This window comes from Lampetra planeri, chromosome 1, assembly GCF_965212315.1.
Source record: "Lampetra planeri chromosome 1, kcLamPlan1.2.h2, whole genome shotgun sequence".
In the NCBI taxonomy this organism is placed as follows: Eukaryota; Metazoa; Chordata; class Hyperoartia; order Petromyzontiformes; family Petromyzontidae; genus Lampetra; species Lampetra planeri.
The window spans coordinates 7947465-7959851 of record NC_136107.1 but is presented as its reverse complement, the minus strand read 5'-3'; the positions used below and the strand labels follow the sequence as shown (position 1 = coordinate 7959851).

The window sequence follows — 12387 nt, the reverse complement described above, 5'->3', positions numbered from 1 at the left end:
TTATTATTTGTTTCTTTGGGTTAAGTCACGTCTTGCAGCACCACGTTTTGTTGTCCACTCATTGATATGCTATTTTTTTCTCTAACCCCCCTCCCTCTCTCTGCGTCCGCCCTCCTCTGTCTATTTAAGGCCACCCCACAGAGACGACCACCTCTCTCTGTTACCTGTGTTGCTCTCTCTATGTATCTTGGTGATATCTGTCTGCTAATATGTCTGTCTATAGTTTTCTGGTTAGATTTTATGTCGCTATTTCATTATACCTGATGATGATTGCTTGTGTTGCAATCGAAACGTCGTATTCTATTATTTAATTTAATTTATTATTTTATCTTTAGACGTGACTTAACCGAAAGAAACAAATAATAATTCCTGCAGTCACGAAAGTTTTAAAATTAAGATTTCACAGATGTTACAATAATTATGTTTTTATGAAGATAACAACTCAAGTTCATTGTTTACCATTATGAAACAAGTTGACATGTTACAATAATTATGTTTGTGTAGACAAAACTCTTTTTGGATTTTTGGGTTGCTCAATTTTCTATTTTTTTGCTGCGCTTTTATAACGCTGCCACGGTCTACTGCCAGTCTGTGATTTCTGCTTATATCTTAAAATGCATTTCTATTGTTTCCATCGCTCTCGTCACGCTATTTACTCATACGTAGTACTGCGATACTGATAGCTGTGCCATCATCGGGGATTGTTGTGCCCGTCGATGTGTGTGTGTGAATCCATGTGTGTGTCTTTGAGTCCATATGTGTGTGCGTGTAGAGCCATGCGTGTCTTTAACTCCATGTGGGTGTCTTTTTCGAACGGACAACGCCCCATGTGTGTGTGTACGTCAAAGTGTTTGTGTGTGTGTTAGCCCATGTGTGTGTGTCAGTCGATTTGCGTGTGTAACTGCGTGTCTGCCTTTTTCGCCCAGGCAACGCCGGGTACTAACCGCTAGTGCTTCATAAATTAGCTGTTTAGTATTCATGCTTGATGTTCAAATAATCAGACCAGGTAACCATTCGCCAGACCTAGGCACCTTTTGCTATATTTGGAGGTGTTCTACATTTTCCCCTTGAAAAAAAAATATATGCTCCCTTATTGGATTGGCTTACCAGCTTGTTAACATATACGCGAGTGAGCACATCAATGAAATATTGTTTAAAATAAGTGCTTTGCCACTTTTCACAATGTTACTTGTTTGAAATTTTAATGTGGAAATTCTGTCCAGTCATAACAAGTCAAAGGGATACCTCTAATTTTATTTACATTTAAAATGTCAGTGCTATACGGCAATAAAAAAGTCCTCAGAACCAATAACCCCCAGAACTTCACTGTTACAATTCAGTGGGCTCACATGACATTGACTTCTCCAAGACAGAGGTTATCTGCAAGCTATCTGGCTACCATGAGAGATTCGTTCATGAGGCGATCCACATATACAAACACAGAGACAATTTCAACCGAGAAGATGGATTCTGGCTCAGCAATCATTGGAAGGGCGTAATAAACCATTTCGGATCTTAACCGATTGTGTTCACGTTTACGGTGACTTTCAGACCGCAGTCCACTCACTGGCATGACTATATATCTTGTATTCTCCGCAGGGAATGGATTCTTTGCTCCGCTGCAAGTCTCCTACTACCACTCTTCCATTGACATATTTCGTTGTTTCCTCTTAGTATCTTTCACTCGACGGTCAATGGTATAGTGTATAGCAGATTGTATAATAATAAATAGTATAAAATTGTAATGTTTAATACAATGTATAAGGCAATATATAGTATCGTAATTGTATAGTGAATATACAGCAGTGTGATATACAGTAGGGTGGATAGAATAATACATAGTGTAATATTACACTATGTATTATTCTAAGGTATAGGGTGGTGTATAGCAGAGGTGGGACAAAGTCATTGTTATGCAAGTCCAAGTCGAGTCGCAAGTCATCAAATTCATGACTCGAGTCTGACTCGAGTCCAAGTCACATGACTCGAGTCCACACCTCTGGTGTATAGTAATACAGTATATAATTTAATGTTGGGTTTGTCTATGGCAGCACATAGTACGAGGTAGACCCGTGTGATGTAAGGGAAAAAAAGTTTAGCTGGAAGCATATTATACTTTTTGCGACATAGAATTGTAATGTATTACTTACTGTTAGTAGCTCAGCTTATTGGAGAGTATATTTAGTATACTGATGATACTATGTAGTTTATACTGTGGTTGTTTAGTTACTGCAGCTACATACTATTAATATTCCTTCCCTTTATTAATGCTACTCCTATCCCCTCCCTTTGATGCTGCTAATCCTGCATAATGCACGGGCATAGTATGACTTTGAAACCCCCCACCCACCTCCTACGCATTTCACAAGTAGTACTAATCACATACCTGCATTTCCCATAAATATGCTAAATTCCTCTTGATATGCAAATTATTTCGTCAAGGCGCCCTTCCCCCCTTTCAACCCAGCTTAAATACACGCTCCAAGCATGGTGGTGTTTCATTCAGACGCTGTCTCCCCGACAGACCTGGTCTTCACCTGAGGACAGCTGCTTGTGTTGTGGCCGAAACGTCGTGAGAATTATTTTATTATGTTTTATTTTTATTATTTTATTACTTCCCTTCTACGTGACTTTACCGAAAGAACCCAGAAGTTGTTTAATCCTGTAAATATGGTTATAGTTATTCTATACCTTTTGAGGATCCATTATTTGCATTGGTAATGTTCAGTCATGCCAAAATCATGATTAAAAAGAGAAATGAATTACACCACGAAAGACGAGAACAATTTATTAAACTTTGTTGTATCGATGAAACAAAAACCAATGTTGCAATTCCACTTGTGATATTCACACTGGAAGTAATTAAACAAAAAGACATCGTTACTCAGTCGTGCCAAAAGCTTTAGCCTTAATTCTAAAATACATACCTAAAGAGTAAAACACATTACATTTATATGGACAGATTAAAATCATTACAGATTTGTATATAACAATAAAACAGTAAATATAACATTAGTCGAAAGGATGTGAAGTCTACTAAATTTGCGCCAATTGAAGAAAGGCACTACATAATAGTAAAGTCAGAAGCCTTAGTTCAGTCCAATAAAAACAGCATTGCATAGGTTCTACTTGGTAGGCTTTCGTTTAAGATCTTCTGAAGGCATCTTAAAGTGCCACGTATTGTTATGTTAATACTTTATTATAAAAACTAAAGCTTAATAAAAATCCAAAATTATTCCAATTTGAAATATTTTCCAGTACACTTGAACATTTTACCATGACTGTAATTAGTAATGTAAAACACTGCCGTTATTTTTTTTAGAAAATTCTAAAGACCATTTCATTTGGCTGTAAAAACTGTGTACAACAGACAACACAAATGACTGGTATTTAAAGATTTTAGAGATGGGCACACTTTACTCAGCCTCTTTTATCCATAGATGTCTCAAATTTCAGGCAAACATTTATTATATGGTTTATAATAGGTTAACTGATTATAAACCTAAAATAATGACATGAAAAGAATAAAATGGTTACACGGATACATCTTAAAGCAGTAACCAGTGGCCAAACATCATTAGTTAAACTGAATGAGTCCTTTATACACCATTTAAAGTGGACATTTCCTCTGATTTTAAACATTGAGTCAGTAAACAAGGACATATGAGGATTAACAAAAGTGCTTATAATAGACAAGTCAGTGGCAGTGGCTGTTATTCCAAGTAGCATTTAGTGTTGAAAAATGTAATTATGTAAAACAATGCATTTTCAAAATGTTGACAAATAACATGTACAATTGCTTGTAATATCAAAACAGCGGTAGGCCCTTTCCAGGTCATGGTTTTCCCAACAGTAATGGGCACGATAAAACGAGCTGTGCATTCTATGTGCTCTAGGAAAAATAACATCTCAAATTGTCACATTGTGATAAAAAAATAATAATTGCACAGAAAATGGACTGCCTCAGGAAAATGGTCTCGTGTCCAAACTCAGCATATAGCATGCCCAGAGGAGTATCGCTCTGCAAAGTAATTGGCATTTTCTAAATCCAAAAAGTCAATTCTCACCTGTTAAGTTCAACACTGAACCTCAGTATGACATGATCTGAACATTTTCACTTTAAGTGAACTACAATTTAGAAAAAAATATATGAAAAATTATTTTCAACAGTCTATAGTACTTAATAATAAAAACTGGGTTTTAGTAATCCCTTTTACATTGCCCATTTTGTGTTCTTTGAGCAGCATAATAAAAACTTCTAGCCAAATTACATCTTGTAAATGGGCCAATTTCCCAAGTCAAAGCAGAGCTGGGATGTCCATTACACGGATGCTTCTATCTCTGAGCTCTTAATGCAAGAACATTTAAATATGATTATCATATCAGACAATATCACAGTTGTACCGCTCATCCCTGACATTAGTTTAAAACAACCCAACCTCCTTCTTCAGAGTGGCTTGCTTCCACAGTGGTATTGAGCGATACTCTTCCCTTGACATGTTGAGCACCGACTGAAAATACATTATCAGCAAACAACATATTCACACCATGTATATAAATGTAACAATAAAATATAAAATTGACATTTTAATTTTATTCCAGTATGACTGTACGTGTAAATTCATCACTAGTAGTTGCATAATTCGCCCACTTTCCACCTGGTGTCTATTGTGTGCCTTTGAGATCTACAGATTTACCGGTAGAACGAGGACGACTTAAGAAATTACTGGCGATGAAGTCACAAGCGTCATCATCATAACCGATTAAAGGGTGAAATATTAACTTTATTCAACGCTGCGGAAACCTCAAATCTAAAACATCACGTAGAAGTGTAATGTAAATTGTGCAGACACGGACCTGGAAATCTACATCAGTCAGATATCTCTCCAGCTTGAGGGGGTCGACGCCCGGCGGCAGCGGACGCGTTGTGAGCTGTGCCAACGAGTAGGTGGTTTGGCTCAGCTGGGCCAAAGCATCCTCCAGCAAGGTGCACTTCTCTCTAACCTCTGTGTTCTGCAAATCGAATAATAACAATTTATTAAACGTTTTAAAAGAATGCACTCTTGCATCCAAACAACTCCAATATGCTACATAGCTACCAGGTAACACGTGAGTTATTGAGGCACGTTTGCTTCTGCAGCAAGTTAGTTCAATGGGTCCAGCAACTGAGAAGGCACGTGGCCCTGTATGAGGTCAAATCCATCCACAAAACTTAACTGTAACATCGGACACGGTTTGGAACTCTGTCATTAATCGCCCAACTGGTTACCTTGAGGTAAAATATTTTAATTCACTGTATTACATTAAGAGACCTGGACAATTTCAATCATAAAATAGCACACCAAATGTCATAAATTCTAAGTTATGTATAATAAAAATATGCAGAACTGAATGCATAGGGCGATTAATAACATGTTGCACTCAGCATAACAAATAAATGGAACACTTGAGAGCAGAGACTGCAGCAGAAAAACAAGAAGTAGACATTACAGATCTCAGGTACAATATATGCCTTAGGAGGAATATACGTTTGATTTGCACGGTTTGCTAAGTACGGTGCGAATGAAGTTTAACATACATTTTACAGTGGGAATTGACAGCAGAAATGTTCCACAAAACATATATAGGTCTCATTAAGTTGGATGAAGTGGGCCGAACCCGTGGTCATTTCACCAGAACATCCTGATACCCAGGCATAATGGCAGCACAGGGCCAACCATTAGGTCTTGAGATCCATCTGACACTCGCACGCGTATTTGTGAATCCGACACAATTCCACACTTTGTGGAGTCATTCCACATATGGCGGAGACTAGTTTTAGAGAGCGTGGAGCGGCTCCACATGCATTATGTAAGGGTGGCCCCCACACTCGCTCATGTGGTTATTAAGTAACATTTTAAATGTATTTTTAAAAATATAATTAAGTGCCATATTGTCGGAAGCCAAAATCATCCTATGGAGAGACCGTCACCCACACTGGGAATATTAAATTGTACCATTGGCTCAGGACAAAACGATAGGAAGGAGTGCAGCAGCTCCATTGTTTGATCAAATCCTGGATTCGGTTTGACTAGCGATTAATTCTTAACTCCTGTCAATTCGAACTGTCTAGGAGATTTGTTTTCAGTGCCCCAACTACACCAACTCGAGATGTTGGTGTGTGTGTGTGCACCTCCTGGCTGGATGCAGCTACGTCAGGGTGTGACTCCCAGCATGGGAAGAGGTTGGTGAAAGATGGTGGCTCCAGTCCAGCATAAACCAGGTAGGCCGCCGTCCCTTTCACCTTTCCGCTGGATTCTGCTGCCCACCATCATCAACAGGAAAATGATCAATGAATTGTAATTTAGTATCACAAGGAATTATTAATCGTTGTAGAATACAGTCATTTATTAATACATTTAGCCATGTAAAATAACAATTACAGAAACTCTCCTGCTACCTAATGCACTGCAAAAAGATGTTATAAAAAGACACATTTCTAGATACGATCGGTAGCAGGATGGCGCTGAGGTAACACATGTGCCTCAGCATGAAATCCCCGAGTTCAATTCCCGACTCGGGTGCCTTTCTGTGTGGAGTTGGTATGTTCTCCCCCTGTTCTGCATGGGTTTCTTCTGGATTATCCCGTTTTCTTCCATTGCTAAAAAAAATGAATTGGTCATTGGCAACCAGTCTGTACTGGTCTTCAACTGTGGTGCACTGGCAAGGTGCTGAGACCTTTGTGGAGGAGGAGGGCTGCCTCCATTGCAGCCCGCCGGTCGGTGTCCCAGCGCATCTTGCTCGAGCCCGTGCTCTCTCGGTCAACTGGCCACCAGCCCTGCCACACGTAAGCCTCGCGAGAGGTCTGCAGCACAAACAATGCTTCTCACGCGCACACACACAGACGGACGCAAATGGCAGTATGGTTACACAGGCGCTGGGGTCCACGTGTCAAATCTAATCTGTGTAATGTGTGACGGCTGGTGAACGTACAATGTTATATGTTACTGCTACATGTAAGTTGTGTCTTAGATCTGTGGATGTTAAAAGTGTTATCTGTTTATAATCACCATGACTAATAAACACAGCTTGCAGTACATGGAGTACAGTACATGCTCTTGATTTTTTTTGTAACAGGGCATGCATTAGTTAATGTGTATTTATCACAACCACATTATATATGACTATTAAAATAAAGAAAATAAAACAAATCCTTTCAAATTCCTTTGAAAGTAATGATTCTCACTGTTTAACAATGTTCAACAGTTATTTAAAAAATGTACGACTATATTTATCTATGAGAATAGGTTTTCCCCTTTTGTCTGGCAACAAAACAGGTGTTAAGATGTTAAAACACCAAATTGAAACCTTTTACAAGGAATCATGTCTGCATTAACCACAATACTTGTGGTCAGAATGCAAGCAAATAACCTATTCTGAAAATATATGCATTGTCTTTGAAACTGATTAGTCCACACCAGAGAGCCTTTTGGCATCCTCTGGTCTAACAGAAGACGCCAAAAAAAGGCCTTTTGGCGTCCTCTGGTTTAACACCGTTTTGAGACGAGGCTCAAAAGAAAGATGTCTCTGGTGTGGACCAATAAGTTTCAAAGACAATGCATATATTATCAGACTACGTTTTTTGTTTGAATTCTGACCACAAGTATTGTGGTTAATGCAGACATGATTCCTTGTAAAAGGTTTCAGTTTGGTGTTTTAACATCTTACCACCTGTTTTGTTGCCAGAAAAAAGGGGAACACTTATTCTTATATTTTGGTACTGGCAAAGGAGATCCCATGATAAAGTTATCTAATTTAAAAAGTCAGGCATGTCAATGCAGGATTATATATTTCACATAAATGTAAATGATTCTTATTTTATAAAGGACAGGATTTACAATTCTCATTATACTTTTACCATTCCTTATGAATGAGCACTACAAGGTGACAGTAACTGCAGGGTGGAATTCATGGACACTTGAACAATGTCTACCAAGCTTAAAAATTATTAAATATGTGCAAGTAGAAAGGTATATAGCACAATCTGCTTACATTTGGAATCGACTAACCACAGATCCTGCAAGTGCAACGGACGTTGTCAAAACAGAGCCATGGAATGACCCACCTCTTATTTCATCGTGCTATGTCCTGAGCCTCACCTGGTTGCTCCACTCCATAGAGGTCGTCCTGCAGGAAGGGCATGGCTGATAGTGCCCCAGGCACGCTCACATTGGAGGTGCACTCCACAAGCACCAGCTCGCCCGACGCGCTTGATGTGCGGTAGAGTTTCAGCGAGTCTCCCTCCCGCCCCTTGTCTGCACCAACCGTGAATACATTGTCAAAGAAAATTGTCGTGGATATTACACACTGCCAGTAACAACTGACCACCAACTACATGTTACCAATAGTATTTATGCTTAAAATATTTCCAATTTTTAAACCTCTACATTCCATGATGGTAGTGCCCTGACTGTGACCCAGGGGGAATGGGCCTTGTTGCCCCTGAAACTGCCCCCTCCCAGCCCCGATCTTGACCGTATCCAACTGAGCGTGAGCGCACACGAGCACTGACTATTAAGTTTAAAAAATCTCTGTTTTAGCACATTCATTTAAATAACACCTTTTCTTCCCATGTACTGTTTGGAATATGTGAACAGTGTGAAGGACAGATACTTACGAATTACATATAAATATCGACTCCCTGCCACTACACGTGCCCCCGGTTCCTTCCGGAATGTTGTCGGATTGAAATTTTAACTCCCACCACAGCATTCTGGGTCATTCTGGCCCACAATCCACCCTGTTTGTAATGCATGTGCACCTTGTAGCAGGCTTTGGTAAGCCATCCGGTCATGACCACCGAGGGCATTCCAGAAGGCGGAAGGCTCAGCACCTTCCTCGCACTCCTCTAGGCTCAAGGTTGTGGTTCCAGGAATGTTCATCTCTGGGGGGCACCTGCAGCCACCACACAGTAGAAGTGTGGCACACTGAGCTGACAGCATCTCAACATGCGGGGAAGCACACACCAAATGCAACAGCATCTGTGGTCTACTTTGTAAAAAAAAACTCATCAGCATTAAAATACATTGAATTTGTCCATCTTTAAAGTTAGTCTGGCAGTCACAACACATACTTGGTTAAATTCATGAAGTAGTGAAAAACAATATATATATGTAGGCGTGGGTGTGCAGCTCACACATCGCGTAGACGCTTGGCAGTGTGTCGTGCAACACGGCGACTGGAGGGCGGACAGCAGCACCCATGCCACACGGTGAGAACATGGCGGCGAGGTTCCAACAGGAGCAAGGAGGCCCGGGAGCGGAGGGCGGCTGGCCCACACACCACCTCGAGAAGCAAAGCCTCCTCCACCAACTCGCCCCTCACACAGAACAGCCGCGTCATGCCTGCAGAGACAGCAGCAAACTTACGCTGTTGACATCAAATGTAATTTTATATACAAGCACCTTCATTTGTCCATTTGTCTGTCAGCTAGACTGTGCATACATTGTTTCACATGGCCTAGTAATGCTTCTGAGTACAGGAATCCCAGAACCTATGAGATTTACTTTTATCCATGAATGACATTTGATCCCAGTTAAACACAGTGACTGTCTTCTGATCACAATTAGTGGTACGCTTAATCTCGACTAATGGGCACCATCCATACCTTCACGTGACGATTTCTCCCGAAGCCAACTTACTTTTTCTTACATGCGGAAGCATCTCTCCTTGCCTCTTTTATGCATACTCTTTGGTTCTTTCGGTAAAGTCACGTAGATAGAAAAAAAATACTAATAAATGAACTTTTATGGTTTTGTTCCATTTTCTTTGTTAATGTCCATATTTTTGATTCATATATCGTATCAGTTTATTAACACGTTCAGATTTCCAAAAGCACTCCAACCCTGCTCTCATCTACTTCTTTAATGTATCACTTTGATCCCAGTCCACCTTTAATAGCACCCCAGGTAGACATATTGTAATTATTTATTGGATATGTTGCACATTACCTTTGTTTTGCTCATATTTATCCTGTATATAAAATATTTCTCATTTATCCTCATTTATCCTGTTATAATATGAATATATGGGTTGCTTAAACTTCAACCCTTTCGGGCAGGTGACCCAATACATTTGGAATCACATCGCACTGGCCATGTGGCAAAAGGGTTTTGGTAATGGATCGTGAGTGCGCTTGGTGCATGCCAGTTGGTAAAGTATACCTTGGCTGTTGTCGAGTTCCTCCCGCCGTCCTCGGTGGACAATCATTCCGCCTTGAAAGAGCTGCACGAAGCAGGGTGGCTCCTTTCCCTGTTGAACTGGCACCTGGCAATGACGGCGCACATGGCCACGCACAAAAAACAAACATACGGGCAAATGTGTGTGTACGTCTACATGTGCGCTCACAAATGTTTGGGGAAAAAAAACGAATGTTTCATTCACCGAGGAGGCCGTGATGGCGTGGAGGAGGCCGTGATGGCGGGGAGGAGGCCGTGATACACTCACTCATCTTACACTGATTCACTCACACATCATACACTGGGAGTGTGATGCTGCAAGCTATGGCTGCAAGTTTGGTCGTACATGTTATGTATATCGTTAATTGTTAAATTTGAATCACAGTTCCTACGATTACTGTTGTTACATTGTTTCTTGCGGAAGTGTGGAGTTGGCCTGATAACTTTAATCTAAATTGTCTTATGGTTGTTATTGTTTGACTTGCATCACACTGGGATTTTTGCACACAGCATTGTAATACGGTGGGTTTTTTTCTGGAAGATTTGCTGGTTTATCCAGGATGTTTCTGTTGCGCGTCGTCGCTTTAAGATGATCTTTGTTCATATTTTGTTTGTTGCGGTTGCACCTGGCTCAAGAGCCGCATGGCTCACAGAGCTATACCTAGTAAATGAAACTTGAACTCTCTTTTTCCTTACAATACATTTGTGTCATTTGCACGTACCACACCCCTCCCGACAAAGTCCTCCCTGCATGGCTCACCTGTGGCCCCTTCTCTGTGTCCAGCTCGATGGTCATGAGTGCCGAAGCCCCCTTGTCACTCACGCCCGCGTTGCAACCCTGCCAGAAGAAGTACGCGCAGCGCTCGCGGCCCGCCGTTACACTCCGCACCGCCTCGCTCTTCTTCCTTTTGCTCACTGCATCACCGCACGGGGCAAGGCATCAGGTCACACACGGACTTACATAATAATTAAATTACATTACTGGAATAGAACTACCAGCTTTTGAGAAGCACAATGCTGTGATTTGCAGATACAAATAGAAATGTCACTTCTCATCCTTGTCATCATTAACCGCTTGCAGTAATTCCAGTGAGCAAAAAAAGACCATGGGTCCCCAATTCATAATATAGGCAGAAGCTTCCATGGTTGGAATTTATACTTTGGTGGAAATGTTGTATGAAATAAACTGTCATTAAATTCATGACCAACCTCAGTAACCATTGGACTCATTGGGCAGAACCCATGGCAGTGTGGCTGCCGATTCTGAGATGATAGACAGAGCACGAGGATTCTGCCGAGGTGACCATAAGACCGGCTTGTAATTATTGTATTGTACGTTAATTGTGATTAACATGCAAGGGAATGTGGTTGTAAAATAAGAGAACAAGAAATGTGTGGCAGCATTATGATGATGCCAATTGTTGGGTGGTGGAGACAACAAGAGATTTTTTCAATGTATCATTAATGTTTTTTAAACCATCTCAATAATGCCTCATATCTATCAAGACAAGTTGCAAAACAGACAATTTTCTGTTGTTATTTAACAACTGTAAATTAATCACAATTGACATTGTGGTTGCAAATGTATGTCGAGTGCATTGCTCCAGGCATAGGAGTGATATTAACAAATGCATGGTGGAGGGGGGAGGGGAACTTAATTAAAAATTATACAGAATAAATGTCAATCAATGGAATGAAATTGCACTGTGGCAGCTGAACCATAATACATAGCAGAATAAAAATACAGCACCAAATATCACCACACTTGCATGATCTCCATTTTTAGTCTAGAGTCAGTGGTGAATATTACACATTGCTAGAGAGGAAATCAGTTGATCCATGAGACAGCCACTGCCGATTCCCCACAAAGCTGATGGACCCCAATGCGATTGACTCCATCTCTGAACAGAATTTGATCTCATAAGCTAGACTATGAACTTGCAAAACTTTGGCATAATGCTGCCTGGCCAGGTGAAGTTAATTAACATACGACTCTATATATGGCTGTTACTATGATGGCCATAGTTGAACTGCTGAATATTTATTTAGTTTACCGTCAATGAGGACCATCTCTGATGATCATGGTCAACAACCATGCAGGAGAATCGATCTCATTAGAACAAGTGAACACCTCGAACACCCCGTCAAGAGTTCACAGCAAGCTACAATG

The 12387-nt window shown here is 40.5% G+C and overlaps 1 protein-coding gene across 9 annotated transcripts in view; it reads right to left on the bottom strand.

Moving 5' to 3' along the window:
* Positions 1-2772: 2772 nt before the first annotated feature.
* Positions 2773-12387, bottom strand: part of LOC144736511 (supervillin-like) — a 144101-nt gene continuing 134486 nt past the window's right edge. For 7 of the 9 annotated variants that reach the window (XM_078619094.1, XM_078619388.1, XM_078619467.1 and 4 more), the window contains 9 exons: positions 10978-11132; positions 10203-10305; positions 9176-9383; positions 8801-8934; positions 8139-8294; positions 6718-6861; positions 6173-6300; positions 4858-5013; positions 2773-4511 (listed from right to left, as the gene is read on the bottom strand). In XM_078619094.1, coding sequence (XP_078475220.1) covers positions 4425-4511; positions 4858-5013; positions 6173-6300; positions 6718-6861; positions 8139-8294; positions 8801-8934; positions 9176-9383; positions 10203-10305; positions 10978-11132 — 1271 coding nt within the window. In that variant the 3' untranslated portion in view covers positions 2773-4424. The remainder of the gene's footprint in view (positions 4512-4857; positions 5014-6172; positions 6301-6717; positions 6862-8138; positions 8295-8800; positions 8935-9175; positions 9384-10202; positions 10306-10977; positions 11133-12387) is intronic. The other 2 variants (XM_078619326.1, XM_078619666.1) reach the window with 1 other exon arrangement.